Source organism: Apteryx mantelli, chromosome 1 (assembly GCF_036417845.1).
Source record: "Apteryx mantelli isolate bAptMan1 chromosome 1, bAptMan1.hap1, whole genome shotgun sequence".
NCBI lineage: Eukaryota > Metazoa > Chordata > Aves > Apterygiformes > Apterygidae > Apteryx > Apteryx mantelli.
This window is the reverse complement of record NC_089978.1, coordinates 8,421,203-8,440,287: the sequence shown is the minus strand read 5'-3', so window position 1 is coordinate 8,440,287 and position 19,085 is coordinate 8,421,203. Positions and strand designations below refer to the sequence as shown.

At 39.7% G+C, this 19,085-nt stretch overlaps 1 protein-coding gene across 1 annotated transcript in view; it reads right to left on the bottom strand.

Annotated features, from left to right (window-relative positions):
* The window catches only part of DLG2 (discs large MAGUK scaffold protein 2), an 856,812-nt gene extending 838,686 nt beyond the window's left edge, over window positions 1-18,126 (bottom strand). Inside the window, exons 1-2 of the mRNA XM_013943075.2 lie at window positions 18,042-18,126; window positions 5,728-5,802 (exon numbers count right to left, since the gene is read on the bottom strand). Of these exons, the coding sequence (XP_013798529.2) occupies window positions 5,728-5,802; window positions 18,042-18,098 (132 nt within the window). The 5' untranslated portion in view covers window positions 18,099-18,126. The remainder of the gene's footprint in view (window positions 1-5,727; window positions 5,803-18,041) is intronic.
* Between the last annotated feature and the right edge of the window lie 959 nt (window positions 18,127-19,085).

Genomic DNA, 19,085 nt, shown 5'->3' with positions numbered 1-19,085 from the left:
AGTTTTGGGATAGCAGCACCACTGGGATATTTAACCCCTAAGTTATTTATATGTTACCAGAAAGACTATAGTCCAATAGTGCTTTTTATCTGGGAATAGTAAGTAACAAATACTGCAAAGTTTGAATGTGCATATTATTTTTAAATTTCTGTGAGTGTGCAAAAATATTGCATGGATAAACCAGGACTTAAAACAGAATTTTAAAATAGTGACCAGAAGAATATCAACTTTTGTTTAAATTGTTTATCTCATAAGCTTTATGAGTTGCAAGAATTTTAAGTAGTTAAAACTATGTTTGTTTTCCTGTAAAAGTTTACTCTTAAGTAAATGCTGTCATACAGATCAATGCCAACTTTCAAATTAAAGAAAATTTCTACAATCAAGTTATAAATATCTTGTTCTCAGTTATGCAATGCTACAGTTCTGTGGCTGGGACTGCTGTAGTAACATCTTGGTGCTTCCCATAAAATAAATAAAATGATAAAGACAGCAATCCTAATGTGTGCTTAATGAGATTACTCAGTGTAAATAAGTCATGCAAAATGTTTCCTGATGGTGATGTCAAGCAACTATGTGGGGTCCATCTGCAGATAATGGTTTTGTACAGCTTAATGTATATTATACTAATTTTTTTAATGAAGTACCACCTTACCTGAAGGATTTCTGAGCTTCTTTTGCAATTGTGAAACCCCTTTTTTGGTTCCACTGGGATCACATTAACAGAAATGTGAGGAAGGATCACATATGTCATAAATTAAGCATACATATTTCATTGCCAAGGGACCATTACCATTCTTCTCTCCCCTTTCTTCCCTATCTTTGATAAAATAGAGGAGTACCTGGATTCTTTTGCCCTATTTCTCTCAAAATTTGCTCCCAAGCCAGTCCCTTCTGTTAGCACATACTACTGCTAGCATCTGCCTGGATCTATCCAGGCATGAAGCATTTGCTGCCCTGCTGAGATGCGCCATGGTTTGCTACTAATCCAACACTACCTTACTTTGGCTGGAACTTTCCCCACTGAATCCATACGTCCGATTATAGGAGATACGTTGTAACTCTTCACAACCCGAAGCTACAGGCAACAACAATAGGAACAACATTTTTTGCCAGGGAAGGCTGGGGGGGGGGGGCAGGGAGGAGGGGGAGATGCAATTGAGAAGGAGACATCAGAGAGCTTACCCAAGGGGAAGAGGGATTTAAGCGGATATTTTAAAAAGCTGCTTAGCAGCTGGCAATTGGTAACAGACTCACAGTAGTGCAGAGTACAGGCAACCTTTTTAAACAAGAAAGAGGTGGACAGTAAATTGCTCTGAGCACTGGGCAAGGAGGGGCAAAGAAGGCCTTGGGATGAAGAACTGTAGGAATATGGTGGCCTAGCAAAAACATGTATTTTATTATTTTAATATCTCTTTTAAAAATAAAAGTCAGTTTTAGCACTCAAAATTTTCCATTAACATCAACTTGGAGGTGAAAGATACAAGAACAGAGCATTGTATTAATAGCTCAGTTTTCAAATATTTCACATATTAGCCACAAAAAACATTCCCCACCACCCGGATTGTCTGTGGAATTTATTAGCCAACAGGATTTTAATAGAAAAAGACTTAAAGCTCAAAGAGAGAGAGAGAGCCCTTGCAAAAGGCACTTTCTGGAGTGCATAGCTATTTATTTATTTTATAGAGCACATCTACACAGGAGAGAAAGCGACATAATTACAAAGCACAATATGAAGTCCCAAGAGAGGGTAGAGACTAGCCAGAGCCATTTATTTGTTTTGTGTTTAAAGAGAGCAAGATTGATTTCAGAAACGATTCTTCTAGACTCATCACCTTAAAACAGAACAGAATATGCATGTTTCAATACATTTCTGCTTGGCTCCACTGTGCAATATACTCTCAGAGCATTCTTTACATAGAGCACAACCACTAGAACTAACATACAGGCGTGTTACAAAAGTTTGAATTTCTTTAAAACATCTGCTGTGAAGTGAGTCTGAATGTAAAAACCTTGATTAGTTTTAACCAGAAGTGATTATGGGCTGGACTCCCAGATCAGGCTACAATCATATATTGTGCAGGGTATGCTACCTCTTAGTGCATTCCTGTTCCTCCAGTGTTCCCAATAAACTGGGAGAAGACGGGGCTAGACTAACATCTTCTTCCATGCACTGTTAACAGAACAATAATACACTGCACGTGTATGCAGTGTTCAAAAACGAGTGACTTTTGCTATCCTCATTTTATGGATACAGGTAAACTGAGGGACAGAAAGACATAAGGCTCAGCTGCCAAGTGGCCAGCAGTCCCAAATTGCTCTGAATTCCCACCAAGTGCAGCACCTATGTGCCACCTCTGCAGTAAAACTGCAGCCCGTGAGCTATCATGGGATGCACAGCTACTTCATGTCCTCTGTGAGGACCTTCGTTCAGGTTCCCCTGTCCTCCAAATCTCTGGCTGGAAGTTGTCCCCTTCTGCTAACCTGGAGGAGAGCCGTTATTGAACAAGGCTCTGCAAAGCAGTGGCTTAGGGCACACAACAAAACCACTGCCTTTTGTGCCCCAGATGCCCTCTGCCACTTTCTCCTGTTGCTTCTTAGTAGCAGATAACTCACAAAAAGGGAGTCTTTTGGTGGAGGGGGGCTGGGAAGGTGGGCCGAGGAGCTTTTTAAAGACTGCAGCAGGGAAAAGCAAAAGGTGAGAGAAGGTCAATGTTTACGCTGAATGCTGTACTCATGAAGCGCTGTCTACAGAGCTGGGTGGAAAAGACAACCCCAAATATTTTTGCAACACAGGTGCACCCTGTGATACTTCATTATCTCTGCATAATGAATCTAGCTAGCAAGCAGCCCCTGTGATAGGAAGGTTTAGTATGCTAAGGAGCTACGCAGTGAACTCCTTTTGGAGTATTTTATAATCAAACACTACAAATCCTTTGGAAGACATGACTAAAAGTGCAAGTGCAGACAAAGCCACCCTTAGGTAATTCCCTTGATTAAAACTCTCAGACTTAAAATGAATCTAATTAAGGACGTTGTGAAGGCACAGAAAGCCAGTGTTCACTTATGCCCTCTTTTGCAGATGGTGAGTTGCCAAACAGAATTGAGAATCTTAATTGCAAGAATCATCAGCAAATTCAAAAAAGATAGTAAATTAGGGACTGCAAAAAAATCAGACTGTTACATAACAGCAATGCTGCCAGATCTCCTGGTTCTTGCATTATATGGGAAAGGCATTCCCAAGAGAGGACACAGTGCTTTTTATAAAAACTGCTGAGAAAGAGGGAGAGAGAAACCCAGCCAATGCAGACAGTAAACTGTCTGAAGGAGGATACCCCTTTTGCTATCTTGTTTTTCCTTCATTATTTGACACTGTTCCCTACATTGCTCTTGAGAGGGATCCAAGGACACAGCACGGTCTTCTGATGGAATAGTCACAGATGGCCAGACCTCTGCTCTTTTTAGGACCTTTCTTCATAGCAGGTAATGTACTTTGTTACATCACTGGAAAATTTTTAGTCATTTTATTAATCAGCTTTCTGTCAAGTGAGGACATTTTACAGGTATGCTTCTCAGATAAAATAAAGGTAATTAAAAATACTGTCCAAATCAGATGGTGAAAAACACTGGCCACCTAAGAGAAATTAGTTTCCCTCTGTTTTCATATTCCTCAACTGTTTGCATTGCATTCCCAATAAAAAGAAATCTATTGCAGTATGGTAAAGAATGCTTAGAAATATCTGACACAGATAAGGAAGACAGAAACGTCTGGTTGGCTGCACAGACAATAATTTGATAACAAGAGAAGCATGAAGTATTTGTGGAGCTCCTGTCACTCCATTCAACATTTATAATCAGTCAAAATATAGATGAAAGGAACCTCTAAGTAAACAATTATTTTAAGGACCACATGTTGTACTCTCCATTCAAAAAACAATTGTAACCAAGTGAATGATTGAACTGTAATAGTAAGTTTCTTTCTGTAATGATTTCAGAATAACACAGAGGTTGTTCAGATCTTAGACCACATCTAGTGCTAACAAAGACAACAAAGTTTGATCCTCAGTTACCATTTTTTGCAAGAAAGCAAGTCTATAGGAATTATCTCTGCACACATACCTGGTGTAACAAGAGACAAACAAAGAATAATCAAACCAAACACATTTATTTTTGATGGTTTAAGAAATAAATATCCTAGTAAACATTCAGATGGTAATGAAAATTCTCTTACTTAAGAAAACCATTAAAGCCACTATCTGAAGAGTCAATTCTTTGTGTTAGTTAAAATCACTGAGTGCAAATGCTTCTGACTTGATTGCTTTTGCTATCAAATGCCCAGTGTACCTCCATTTCTGAAGGCACCACACTGCCATACTTGTGCTCATGCAGAAATCCTCTCAATATAAACAAAGAAAATCAATCGGATTTCTCCCAAAGGGCCACTCAATAAAATATGTTTCCTTTGCCCTTGGTCTGCCAGAACACAGGGTTACTAATTTTCTAGCCACATCACAAAGTCAATCCAAAGCCTCTGAAGATGGAAACAAATAACTAAGAACTGTTACAAATTAGTCACTGGGCTAGATCCTCAGCTAGTAAAAATCTGATTAGCTCAACTGTCCTCAGTCAATAATTTTAAGTATGTCTATTTTAATATAGTTGAAGAACAACTATGATATCATTAAATTTAGCATATTGTAAAGACAGCCAAAGACACAGGGTTTACTAGCACTTGCAAAATTAGCGAGAAACTGAGGGAGAGCAAAAACTTGAATTTGTTTCTCATTCTTTTACTCGTAAAAGGTGACAAATTAATAGCTGTGGACCAACACCATGCTGTGATCCAGAGCCAAAGAAAATGTCAACTAAATCTTGCCAACTCCTCAGGTGAGATAAATCATCTTAGCTCTATTCAGTTAGCCTTCTACTCTGACTTCCAACACCCAGCAATTTGGGTCTATCTATAATATATATTCAGACAAGATATAAAACAATACAGTGTCAGCTTGACCCTGGTTTCTTCTTCCTCTTTAAACATTACTGCGTTCTTGATAGTTAGAAGTAACTCTCACTGAAATTATCTAATTGGCAGGAGGAGGAATGTTACAAAGGTCATTTCCTATAAATCCAGCAGACTAAAGTTCACTCACTGCCCACCATCCCAAAATTTATTGTTACCTACACTGGGCAAATTATTCCACATATTAGTTCATAAAGCACTTGTAAACACAAATCTCTCTTTCTTCCACAGGAATGTGGGAAAAAACAAGATGCACCTTCCCTTCCTTGTGTCAGCACCTGAGTCTAGGGACAGCTTGGCTGTTTCTGGCAGACCCCGTGGGAGCTTATGAACAAATTCCCACAAACTATGTCTGTGACAAGGCAAAGCTAACAGACTCCCAGTCATGAGCACAGAGTTAATTGCAGCAATTAACAGTAACTCCATACTCCCTCTGAGTTGGACACCAGCACCAAGGACACCATGCTTGTCACTAATCCCTATTGCTCCATATGGAATGAATTAAATTCCGGAAGAATCTGAAATTCTAAAGGAGCCCCGCTAAGTCAAGCTCTAGCTTCCCAAGGAGTTCACTCTGGCCTTAGGATTCATTTCTATTCTTTCTTTCTCAAATGCTCTGAGTATTCATATTTTACGCGACAGGGCTGCTCCAAACACAGAGACTTACCCTTCAGTCTCTCAAATCTTTGTATTAAAAGGCTCAGACTTACGGTAGTATGCTGAATGGGTATCCAGGCAGGTGTTTCGACTGAGCATTTGTGGGATGGGCATCTGCCATGGTTCTGCTGCAAATAAGTGAAAACGGCATTATACACAACACAATATGTGCTGCAATCCTTAGGCACAATGGGCTCCATTCCAGATGGAGCATCTAGGCGTTTGCCAGTACACATTAAACCTCGCAAAGTCATTTTTCCATTGTCATGTAAGGGAAATTAGATCTGCAGTTCACAGGATCAAAAAGGCCTCAACATTTACCCATTAATTTTCCTTTGAAGTCCTCAATTATGCAGGTGAACACAACCTTCATCCACTCTGCACCCCAAACAATTGCCATCTGGCTTTCCTCCATGCTGGAACACTTCAGAGAACAACAGTGGAGCTCTAGGCAGTAGGTAGGGATTGGCTTTTCCTTCCCCATTTCATGACAGGCTGCATTCTTCCTTTATGTCCTCTTTGCACCAGCAATAGCTGCAGCCTGAACCGCCCCCAGGGCTATTTTTCAGGAGAAGCACATCTATCCCAGCTTCTCAGAGTCTGTTTCAGAGCTGAGCAGAATGCACTACTTGCTCCCCAAACTGGGCCCCAGAGGGGACAGGGTAGGGAAACAGAGCAATTACCAAAAACTCCTGCAGTTCCCCGAAATTTTGCAGAACCAAAAGAGTGAGGGGTTAATTTAAAGTCTAATGTTCCACATGGCAGCGCAAGATGCTACTATCAGGCCTTCAGGCTGATCTTCCTGTAATTTCCCTTGCATTTGCAGTGATTCAATTACATTTTACTGAAGATTTGGAGCCAATCAGAACTAATCGCATAGCAGCTTGGGTCAGAGTCCCTGAAGAAAAGTTCAGGATCAATTTTAGTGTCTGCCACCATTACTCTCAGCATTTCACATAAGACTCAAACTATTATTTAGCTGCTTGAAATGGAGGACTTTTGTAATTATGTGTGTTCCTGAAGCTGGATACAATGTAAAAAGAAGCTTTTATTTTCATTTAAACCAGGTGTATTGCAAGCAACTACAACACACCTTTCTTTTCCTCATGCCGAGAGCAAAGGGGAGCGATCTCTATGGCTAGTACAGATCAGGTTTCACACTATTTTCAATTTTGAGTCTGATGTGAGAACATTGACTAACATAGCCTATTAGTTCTTTGTTCTTTACCTTTATAAAGCAGACATTCATAAAGCTTTGCAATACTAAACACTTTTATAAGGAAAAAAATGTGCATACCAGTTCCAGCTTTATAGTCCCCCAAATTACCCCACCTTAAAAACTGATGGTTACTGGCCACCAGTATTACTATATTATTATATTATTATTATAATATTTTCACACAAGCATCTTTAAGGATTATTCAAAAAGATATAGCTAGCAAGCAAGAACCATTGCAACTTTAGATGGAAGTATTGTTTAAAAGGATTTGAAGAAGTCACTGGTATCATAGCAGCAATATCCTGTGGATTTGTGTTATATCCTGTAAGGAGGCGATGAATGCAACAGCAAACCAAGCAATACTATCAAAATAATAAAACTATATAAATTTTGATCAAAAATCTGCATGAATTATTGTCAATTTTTTTTATTTATTTCCTTAACAACTGTAGATTTCCAATCTTTAGTCCAAGCCATGATAAAGGCAAGAAAATTAATAATTTGCTTTGGGCAAGAAACATTTTTAAGAAATATTTTTTCTGATTGAAAAGCTTGATCTTACAAAGTCAGGTATCGATGTTTGTGAGGAGACTCCTCACAAAGGGAAAAATTCTTAAAGAGGATACATCTGCACAATAAAGGCTCCAGATCTCATAGCAGGAGGGGCTAATGTTCTGCTCATCTTCTTGACTCTGAAATTCATAACAAAAATTGTTCTGAGGCCCAGAATCATGAGACACATGCTGCTTATTCAAAGACTAGAGAGACATGGGTAACTCTGGGAATTACTGGAAGGCAGCAGCTCTCCAGAGATCCCACTGTTCCAACAAAAGGGCTGGGCTGAGGGTACAGCCGGGCTATAGAGCGGCCTTCAGAGTTTGGCCTTTCACAGCTGGATATCTGAATTACTGTGCTGATGTCGTGATGTTGCACTGGAATTTTCTGAGAAATGCATGCAGCTCAAGGGCTAGGACTGAACACTCTTCCCCTATAGCTTTTTCTCTCTGAAAATGTGATTTGACAAACAGTGACTATTTTTAGTACTTTTGTTTAAAAAGCAATGCTTTTTTACAGCTTTCATATCTTACATCTTCTCCCAGTTGAAACAGTTCTAGGATGTAAATTTGTATATCAGCTGCTAAACTGCTGCATTTAAGTGCTCAATTTTTTTAAAAAACAGCCAAAAACTCTGTGTCACACCTACAGAAACAATTCATCCCAAAAGATCAACAGTGCCTGAAGTATTCCGAAAGCATAGGAAATATGATAAAACATAGGAATAAATATAGGGGGATAATTGCAGGCTGCAGAAGGAATTACCTCCATTTGATCATTACTGCTAGTACTTTCACTGACTTAGTAGTTTGGTGAGCACAAGGACTACAGGTCCTGTTCCACCACAACTCTAAAAAGTTAAAATCTGAAAACTGATGAAAATCCATCATGTTTAATTATCTTTCTTTAGACAGTCTTCAAGGGAGGACAGAATTACCTGCAGTTTGCTTTCTACATTTACTGATAATTGTATACAAAAGAATATGTCTTGCTGTTTGGGAGAATATATTCATATAAACCAGTTCTCCATCTGAAATGGAAAAAGAGATGTTGCTTCTCCTTAGTTTATGAATGAGCAATTTCCACAGTCTTGCTTCACTCCCCTTCTTTGAAGATACTCAGGGTCTTGCACTACTCAGCTTCACCCGATACAGCTCTATTGTAGTAACAAACAGTGCTATGCGGGCATAGGCTTTCTCACAGCTTCATGCAATCAGCACGTTCAAATATGCAATAAGATCTTCAGCTTGTGTGCTTTTTGTATAAAGAAACCTTGGGACACAAAAAAATAATTCCATTATCATTACTAAATTCTACATCAGCCATAGCTTTTTTCTAGGTTGATGCTTTAAAACCCTGATAGATTGCATAGCAAAAATACAATCAGGAAGCAATGAAGCGATAACCAAAGTCAGAAAGAGATGCTAACACCCTAGTCAGTTAGAGACAGTGGAATTCCTTCTCTGGAGGCACTGTTATGTGCAGTTCCCAAACCAGTGTGATGTCTATCAAGAATCCAGAAATGCAGATCACATAGGTAACCAGCAGACAGAAAGGACCGATCTCAGAAGATAAAACCAAGGCTGCTAGCCCCTCGGAGTCTCTATGCCTAACTTCAACCTTCTTGGCATGCAACTTTAAGCAAGCTGCTTCTCACCTGCTTCAGTCAGATGCTGAAATAACTGACTGTTATTAGAGCTGGTTAGAAACAGCAGTATAATGTATCATTCCTGGAATAGTAGCATCAGCACCTAAGAAGTCTCTCTGATTTTATTGCATGAAAATATTGAATCAGAAGGCATAAAGATGAGAGTCTTGTGACATAGCACAACAGAAGTTTCTGGTGAAGAGATGCATCAGCAAGTTCTGGGTAAGATTTCAAGGAATAATTCCTCTTTTGTGATGCTATGATCAACCATCGTGATTGCTGGAGGCGTTTGGGGGGATTGTGGGAGGAAGTACATAGATTTTTGCTGTTTATTCATAGTCAGGGAGAGATTCCAACATTGCCAACAACATCAAATTTTGAAGGCCACATATTGCCTAACATGACTATGGCCAGACACGGAGGCAGAGCTTAGAGAAGATATGACAAAAGAGAGAAGACATTTAGGACTATTTTGTCTGCTTATTCAGGGCTCGCTGAACTGTAGCACCCTTTAAGATCTAACTCAGTTCTTTTTCAGAGAAGATATTGGTGATCAGAGTCAAAAGCAATCACAGGTAAGATTCTTGTATCCACCAGAGTGGCCAAGAATATGATTTGCAAATTATATGCAAATCCCTGATTCAGGTCTCCAGTAGCAAGAGTTGGTGAATTCAAATCCAGTGGAACATACTTATCAGCTTCTACACATCCTGAAAAATAATCTTCTCTGATGATTCTCTGGGGAAATTAAAATTGTAGATATCAACAAGAGGTCTCAGACTGGGTAAAATATAATCATATACTAGTCAGTACCACTGACCTAATGTTTCAGTCATAAATATCCATTGCCTTCCCCTTGACTGCACACATCTCATTTTTTCAGAAGCCTTGGATTAGGTGAAGAGAGACAGAAGGAAATTTGCATGGTAGTAGCAAACAAACTAAAATACAAAAGAAACTCATGCTTATGTTGAGGGTGTATGCTAAAAGACCCATCTTTTCTGCATTCAGTGGCCTCCTGGACATTGCAAAGAATCCATTTGGTCAGTCTCAGCTATGTGAAATGCACAAAAATGCATCTCACCTTGGTGGTAGGATATTATCTTACCACCTCTGCCCAGTACCAGCCCTCAGACTACTAGAGAAGAGACCTGGTAAGGATGTATAGCTCTACTATCACTAAGAAGCACTATCATTTTTTGAGGCAAGAACAGGTTGTCCTGCTCAGTATCTTCCACCTTTCCTTATGTGTGCAGCTCTCCACTGCTGTACAGTAGTATTAAGCCCTAACCATATCTGCCTGAACAGTTAATTGAACATTTTCTTTTCTCAGTTTATAGAGCTGTTCATAGATTTATGAAACAAATCACCCTTCTGCCTTCATAGTTAAAACCAATCTCAATAAAGACAACTCTCTGAGATCTGCAAATTATAATCTAATGAAATCTATTGAAAATTTCAGTTGCACTAAACAAGGTCAATGCTTGGAAGAAACGAAATGTCACTCAGAAATGGAGATCAAAGTAATTCCCTTCTATTCCTGCTGCTACCATAGAGACCAAGGGAGGGGGAAGAGGGGGAAGAAGAGATTTAACAGACTTAATTCTTCCTGAAATTTATAATTAACTACAAGGGAAAAGGGACAATTACCATATTTCTAAAGAATAAAGGAGAAAAAAGTTGAGCTTTTGACAAGATATAATTACAAGACATTACATATGCAATGCACATTGGTTTGTTCTGTGTAATTTTCTTGAGACTCCCCCCCAAAATGTTTTTTTTTTCTAGAAAAGACAACACGTGTCTCATCAGTTTACATTCATAATGTTTGAAATCCAAAAGCCAGAGGCTTACAATAATTGTTCCAAAATTTAACATTGGTAAATAAAGATTTGAAATAAATACTCAGTTATACTCCCCATCTGTCTGTCATCTATGACTATATTCTCTAGCTAAGATAAATGGTAATCAATGAAAAGGATCCTCCTGCTCTTCTAAGACTGCAGTTTAGCCAGCAGCCAACCCATAGTCATCAAAGCTGTCCTCAAGTGCCACTTCAGAGTAGAGTTAACTAAATTACATGTAAATTGCATGGATTCAGCACTATTACACTTTTAGGATCTGGCAGGAAAACACCACAGTTTGAAGTGCTCATCAGGACCTAATAATGCCTATAGAAAAGGATTTTGATTTTAGCTAAATATGAATCTCTGGGGGGAAAATCATTATGTTTCCTTTGTTTTGAGTTTGTTATAGCCTGGAAATTCAGCAAAAAAACTTAGCTACCCAATTTATGATTTTAAACTGCAATGATTCAAACCCTGAAGTATTGCAAAGAAAAAACAACAAATGTTGCCCAGATCCATTTAGCACTATTAACAATATGCAGGCACATAGAAATGTGGTTATTTTTTGTTTCCTCTCCAGCTAAATTTAAGCCAGATCTTCATCTAGTGTAGCTGTCTAAAGCTAGCTACTGGTTTTGGTGAAATTATACCAGTCTACAACAACTGAACCACTGGTTCAACCTCAGTATTTATACCTTGCTTTACGATCTCCAAATTTTGTGATTAACTATATGAGCAGCCTCCCAAACATATATAGCTCCTCCTGTAGAAAGTAGAATAAGTTGAACCTCACTCTCTAGGTATATCCTGTTTTTTTACTCTCTATATCGATTTTTTGATACTAACGTAATTGGAAAAAAACAGGCCTATTTTCTTCAGTGAGACTTATTACAAAAGTACTTAGGCATAAATAAATATTGTAAGGATTGGCTATTTGCATTGGCATTAGGTCACTGATAGAAATAATCCAACTTAACCTCATAGCGGATTCACCTCTGTAAAGTGAGACCAATAACTGAGAGGCAGTTGGTGGGCCTCCTCTCCATCTCCAGCAGATGACCTGAGGAGGTCATCTGATTCACCATTCTGTTCTTCTGCGAACATCTTTCAATGAGTTTTGGTACTGCGCTAAATCAGGGAGGCTGAAACAGCCAGGTCACTCCAGGGGTGCAACTCCCTCATTTTTCCATTCTTCATCCGTGTTTTAAATAAGCCCTTTATATCTATTGGGTTGGCACTCTATTGGCTAAATGCTAAATGAGGGATTCCCTCACACTTGGGGAATCCTCAGTATCCTACAGGCACACAAAACTTGGCCCTATCTTCCCTGAGTACAGCATGCTATCGACAGGGATATATAATGATATGCTTAACACAGACCAGCCGGCAGTTTCAAAATTAACTAGTCCAGCCACAGAATCTACTCAGTCAGACCTATAGTGATGCTGCTGAGAAGGATGAGCTCTGAAATTTGCCCTGCCTTTCATGCTGGGATTATGGGGAAAGGAAAGCTAACGCTGACAAAATACCAGGCTAGGAGGTGCATATTTTATAATTCTCCCTGATTCTGCTTCAGAATGGTGTAGCTCTGCTTGAATCCTCACTTCACGCTGCAAAGTGGGGTGGTGAGCGTGTGGAGTGGCAGAGGCCTACTCAGGTTAACTAAACAGTCATACTATACCCAAGGCATAAGCCAGATATTGGTCTGGTACTAGAAAGCTGTGGTTTATTATTTTCCACAGTTATTGCCTGTATTGAGACTTCTGCTAGCACATCTGTCAGAGTTTTGCCTTGAGCGTATACATTGGTCTCTCCTGTTCTAAATATATTGCCAGATCAGCAGAAGAATATATGATAGACAGATGTTACTGGCTCTTGGCAAATTGACCAGTCAGAACTGAACATGATCAACTTTGGGTATGTTTTAGCAAAATAAACAAGCATATGACCCTGCTTTCCAGCACCATCAGAAAATACAGTCTTTTCCTTCCATTCCTCCTTCATTTTTTTAACATATTTGAAATAAATCCTTACAAAGGGTGTTACAGGAACAGCCATGAAGAGAGAGTTATTGATAATTTTCCAAACCAGAACAGAATTTTCAGAAGAAGCAAAAGCAAAAAAAGCCCAACTTCTTCACTAATCCTGCTAGCAAAATTTGCAGTTTCAAGCAAACCAGGGCTCACCACTGAGAATGACAGAAAGTTCATGGAATAGCTGTACTTCCAGTACAGAAACCTAACCGTTGTAGAATGGACCGAGTCTTTCATTAACTATAAAAAATCAAATAGACATGTTCATTTCTCCACTCATATGAATAATGACTTCTTAATTTAATTTTCTGGTCCCACAGAGGTCAGTCACACTTGAATTAAACATGGAACCTATGCAGTGCATAATCAGGGTTAAATCACTATAAAGAGTCAAATTGAAGCTGACAATAAGAACCTCTACAGAGTAATTTTTGCAGGATTTTCAACATTTGGACCACCAAAGTTTATTTTTGTAGCTAACAAAACCAACAAGGTCAAACTGGGCATTCTGCCCCAGGTCTGAAGGTCTGAAGGCAGTCAGTTCTCCGGTTTGCAAGCCAGGAGAACACAAGTCCACGTGAAACTTAGCATTGCCAGTTCTCAGTGCTACAAAATCAGGAGTCAGGGAGCAAACAACAAATGATTTCAGTTTGGTGAATGTAGTTTTTTTTTTAATTGGTATCTATTATCTGCGTCTTTAGTGTACACTTGTTTCATCTTTGCAAACTCCTCTCAAAACACAGTAACTTTTGGATGATCATTGGACTCTAATAACTGGGTTTTTAAGCAAAACCACAAAATTCACCTCCTAAACAAAACAAGAGGTGACACCATTGGTAACAGTCATTGACAAATCTTAGTTCCTTTACTAATATTAAGGATAATAAAACATTAGACTAGATTGCCACGAAGTTTTGAAAACTCTGTCATAAAAGAAGATTTTGTCCCTGCCTGTGATAGAGGACTAGATGGCCAATTATGTTTTTACTCAATTCTCATTTTTTATGGTGCTGTGATTGTCAGCTGCAAGTATCAAAAACCCTGAATATGACACCTTGCAATCATGAGATTTAAAAATCAAAAATTACATTGTGGCTTCTCTTCATTTGTCTTCTGGGTTTTAAACCTTTATAGTTTACACTTCTGAGTTAACCTTTGTAACGGCAAGGGCTGGAAAGTTGGTTTTTTTGAGTGAAAAGCCATCTGACACCAAGAGCGGGGGGGGGGGGGGGGGGGTTCAGCAAAGCAGCCCCTATTATTGTGAAACTTGTTTGGCAACAGAGAGGTATCTGTTTTCTTTTCCACCAACTGTAGCTACTGTTGCATTTGTAATCCTCCAAAGGGCACAAGGAAGGAAGGAGATCTGATTGCCAGGGGAGAGGACAGCGTGTTGCCTCTAACTATTGGGAGGCACAGTGGGAATGTTCTCCCTTTTCAAAACCTCCTGATACACCTGCTGAGATGGAGTCTTGACCTGAACTTTTATTTATACTGAATTCTTCCTAAAGATAAAATAATGCCACAAAATAATGTGCTTTATGGAAGCAAGCAAGAAAGAAACTACACTGGGGGCATGATCAATTAAAACGAACCATATGATGTCATCTCAGACTGATTCAGCATTTGTTAGGTCCTGGGTTCAGAAATGCACAAAAATATGAAGGAAATAAAAACAGAGAGGAAGAATCTATACAAATGAATATCTTAAATCTATCTTAAACATATCTTACATTTTGACTGAAAAAATAATAGGAATTAAGATTTCAGGAGGCACATAAGAAATTAATTTTATTAGATGGCTTCTTCCACAATATAAAATAGAGGTCAAAACGGGCTCGCTGGATCCATTGCACGTAATCTACAAGGACATATTCACTCCACCATGGTATTTATGTCATTTTCTATAGACTGTAAATACTGCAAATTCCAGAGTAAGTTTACTGGCCATGTGTTACAAATATCAACTTTTTAAACAGTGTTCATCTTTTGCAGTTTAAATAGCATTCATCTTTTACTCCCTTTCTATTATTTACAAGATGCGAAGAATAAAACTGATATATTTACTCTCTCTTGACATTAAGATCCATTTCTCCAGGAATGGGAGTGGCAATTATTTGCACAAATCAGCCAAATGGATATTTAAATAAAGGTAATCACCAGATCAGAGGCCATAAATGACCATACTGTTGTTCTGCAGAATTCATATTTATTCAAGTAAATCTTAAAATAAATCTCAAACGTACTCAAAATCTGCTTTCATTATACTGGTGAAAACTGGTAATAAACTGATGTGATAAAAATGTTGTCGGTTTGAAGGAAATAGAGTTATTCCAACACACAGTGAACCAAGTAAGAGCAGATTATGGATCAATTTATTACAAAGTCACTGGTGCAGCTATTTCCGTACGACACCAAAACAAGACAAGAAAACCGCCCGTAACTTATGTGGCTTCAAGCCTTTGCAGTATGAAAGTGTCCTGAAACTAATTTTTGGCCGTTATCCAGCCCATCCGTATATGTTAATAAGGTGTCCTCGCGTGCATCCAAGCAGTGGATCCCCCGCAACCCACCACCCTACCTCACTGCAGCGCCAAAGCTGGCAGCGACTTTCAGGCCAATCCGGCCATTTAGCAGCAGGTTGAGGACACGGAAGAGCTAGGAGGAAAACTATAGTGGATAAGCGGAGCTGGAAGCCCTGTACTGAGGTAACAGGGAGACCATGTGTGTTACTGCCCCGAAGGCAGGGGCAGGGCGCCGCGCCACCGCACCGCCTCAGAACCAGCCCGGCCGGCCGGAGCCCGCCCAGACCGGCGTGATCCGGAACCATCCGGAACAGGCAGGCGGGGAGGGCGGCCGCAGCGGGCGCGGCGCCTGCCGCCTCCTTCGCCTCCTGCTCTCCCCCCGCCTCGCTTCCCCCGCCGGCGGGGTGGCGGTTTTTCGTCAAATTCGTCAAAGCCAAACGGGGACAGGGAGCCGCTGTGCCGAGCCTTCGTGTCCTGACTTACCCCCGCAACAGCTCCTTATAAATACCGACACCATGTGCAAATCCCGGCACGAACATGTGGTGATCTGCCGCTCCCGTAGCAACAGAAAGGGAGTTCCCCGATTATCTCCCCCATCGTTTAATTTTAAGGGAGTTTGCTAAGTTTGAGGACGTCTCCCGGAATCCTGCGGCTCACCCTTACCTCGGGCAGTGTCCTTAACCACCGAGCCCTTAACCTGCTGTGGCTGTGGCGGATACCGAACCCTTTACATGCATGGTTGTAAGGAATTATTCGGAGGCGCCTTTCCCAAACAGTGAGGCTGGACCCAACACCAGTATAAGAGTGCTGATTGGGGGCCGAGGCATTTTTATTTTTCAGGCCTAGAGGTGCAAAGCAAGCTATGTTTTTTCCCCCAAAAAAGACACAATAAGCCACAGAAACTTGCATCTCTCCAATCAGGAACATCATGACTATCTAAACTACATCTGATTGGCCTCTCTAAAATGCTAGGAGTCATATAATGTCCCCATATTTTTGTATTCTATAGTTTATAGAATAAACTGGTATGATATGCTGAGAAAATATGTGCATTATACCATGTATTCTGAAAGTGCTCCAGTAGCTGGAGATATTAATAGACACAAGCATAGGCTAAGATAAAACATGAAATCATTTTCCTTTTGCTAGTAAAAATAAGTAAATTACATATCATTTAGGAAGTGCTATAGAAGAAAACTGCATGATCTTCAGAAAAAGAGAACAAAAAGCTCATTGAAGCGAAGCTTATTTATCACTTTATCTTGCAACCTGACACAGTACATGCTCAATCTATTTAATTACAGGAACGGAAAAATAGCAGAAGGATATGTACACATAACAGCAATGTTTCCAGTCCTACCTTGGTCGTGACAATGCATAGACAATCCATTCTGTAAATCTCCACGGGAGTATATGTAAATCATAAAAACAAATCAGCAAGGGTGAGAAAAGGCTTTGGAACAGCATGAACAGAACCGGAGGCTTGAATCTGCACAGCCTGCTTTTCCAAGTGGGGCCCTCATAAGAAACTCGAGTCCTCCTCCACAATGCTAAAGGCAGTCATGATGCTCACAGGGATCAGAAAACCCACTAGAAATCGTCTCAAGCAAAACTTCCAGGTGGCTTATCAGGCTTGATTGCTGCATTGTTCAATCTGTGATCAAAATATTCTGTTGAATAGTATGCAGCGCTCTAAATGGGAAGATGAGAACCACAACAAGCACAAAAGAGCAAAAGCATCACATTTCAGCTCTGGCTCTGGTTTCACTATTCTGATCTGCTGTTTCAGTATACCCATAAGATTTCCTTTGCCAAGTCTCTCTCTCTCTCTCTCTCTCCTCTCTCTCCTCTCTCTCCTCTCTCTCTGCTTCCCTGTCTTTTTTTTCTCCCCCCTCTCTCTCTCCCTCTCCCTCCTCTTTTCTACTAACTCCGAGCAAGCACAACATATACAACTCTCGGGCCCATCTATCAAAGCGTTGTCGCTTCTCTGCCGAAACAACTGCTTTTGGTTGTAAGGGTTTTTATTAAGAGCATGATTCCTACAAGCGCGTATTACTTGAAGTGCACGACTGAAACATTAAGGTGTATGCAATAGCTCATGCGTCACATCTACAATCACTCAGAATTACTGGGTCAGGCTCTGATTCAGGAAGTGAATATAAATAACAGCTGGATAAGGAGAACTTTCAGAAAGTATAAAAAAAAAATCAATCAGGGAAAAACCAGGAACTGCAGATTTATACATGCACGCAGCTCTGTGAAGCGCAACAGTGATATAATTATACTTTACAATCCATAGAAAAATCACACTACATATATTATTCAAAGGTGGAGAGGTGCATCTTTTTTCCACCTATGAAAAATACATCAGTTTTAATTAAAAGAATTCACCCCAAATAGCAGAGTTTAAAAACTCCTTAAGCTCTCTCCCAAACTTTTTCTGCCTCTTTGACAGATCCACACACTTTATTTATTTTATGTTATGTATCCTTTACTAAGTTTCGCAAACTCTTAAGAAAACTGTTTAACCCCCGAACCCCTACCTTTCTTGCAGTGATGCTGGTGCAGAGCTTGCCTTTCAGGTGTCTCACGTGAATCATTCTGAGTTAAAAAGCTCACTGTCAGCTCTTAAAGTCGTCCCTCTCTTACAGATAGAGAAAGAGAGAGAGCAAAGAAAGAGGGAGGGAGAGAAAAAGAGACACAGAAGGAGAAAGATATGTAAAATGAAAGCTCTGGCCAAAGAGAGAGGAAAATCAATGCTCCTATTCACTGGAAAAAAAAATACAGCCAACTGGACTGTTGACAGCAACAAGAGGAAACGTCTAGACACCCATACATTACAATTCACCTTTTCAACACACTGGACAGCACAATTCCCCCTGGGTGCTTTGCTGAGGATCTCTCATTCTCACTCAGAGCTAAAATATGTTTTCAATAAAATAAGCCATTTCAAGAAAATAAAAGAATATTTAAGAATCATCTCTCTTCCATAAATTACTCAGGTTATAACCCTAATATTCTCATGATTGCTAAAGCAGCAAGAGGTTCAGTAAATGACACACATTATTTTGCCAAAATGAGGTCACTGCTACCAAAGTTACAGGATCCATAGTGAATCAGATATGTGGTCAGAGAGCAACCAACCGTCCCCCAGCTATTAAAGTCTTGGAGGATATAACGTCTTAAAGAGAAACTCTCCAGAGCACTTATGATTTTGTCTAAAGCTTTAACTCACTCTGAGCAACCTCATGTGTGCAAAACAAACTTGATTTGTATTTACACACTGCAGAGGAACCTACATGTTTTCTCCCTACTCTGCTTTACTCCAGTAGTCAAACGGTCAGACGGTTTTATTAAGCTACAGATTATATGAATCATGGAACTTTTCAAACATTCTTCAAGTCACTACCAATTAACTGTCCACTAAATAACCAATTAACTCATTAAAATGATCTAACCAAAGCCATGCTTGTGTTCTGGGCATGATGGGGTAGAAGGGAGTCAAGTCAAATCTATAATCAGGAGAGATTTTAACACTTAAATGTAAAACCTCCAACAGTTACTTCCTTTGTTCTCTTCTAATTGGT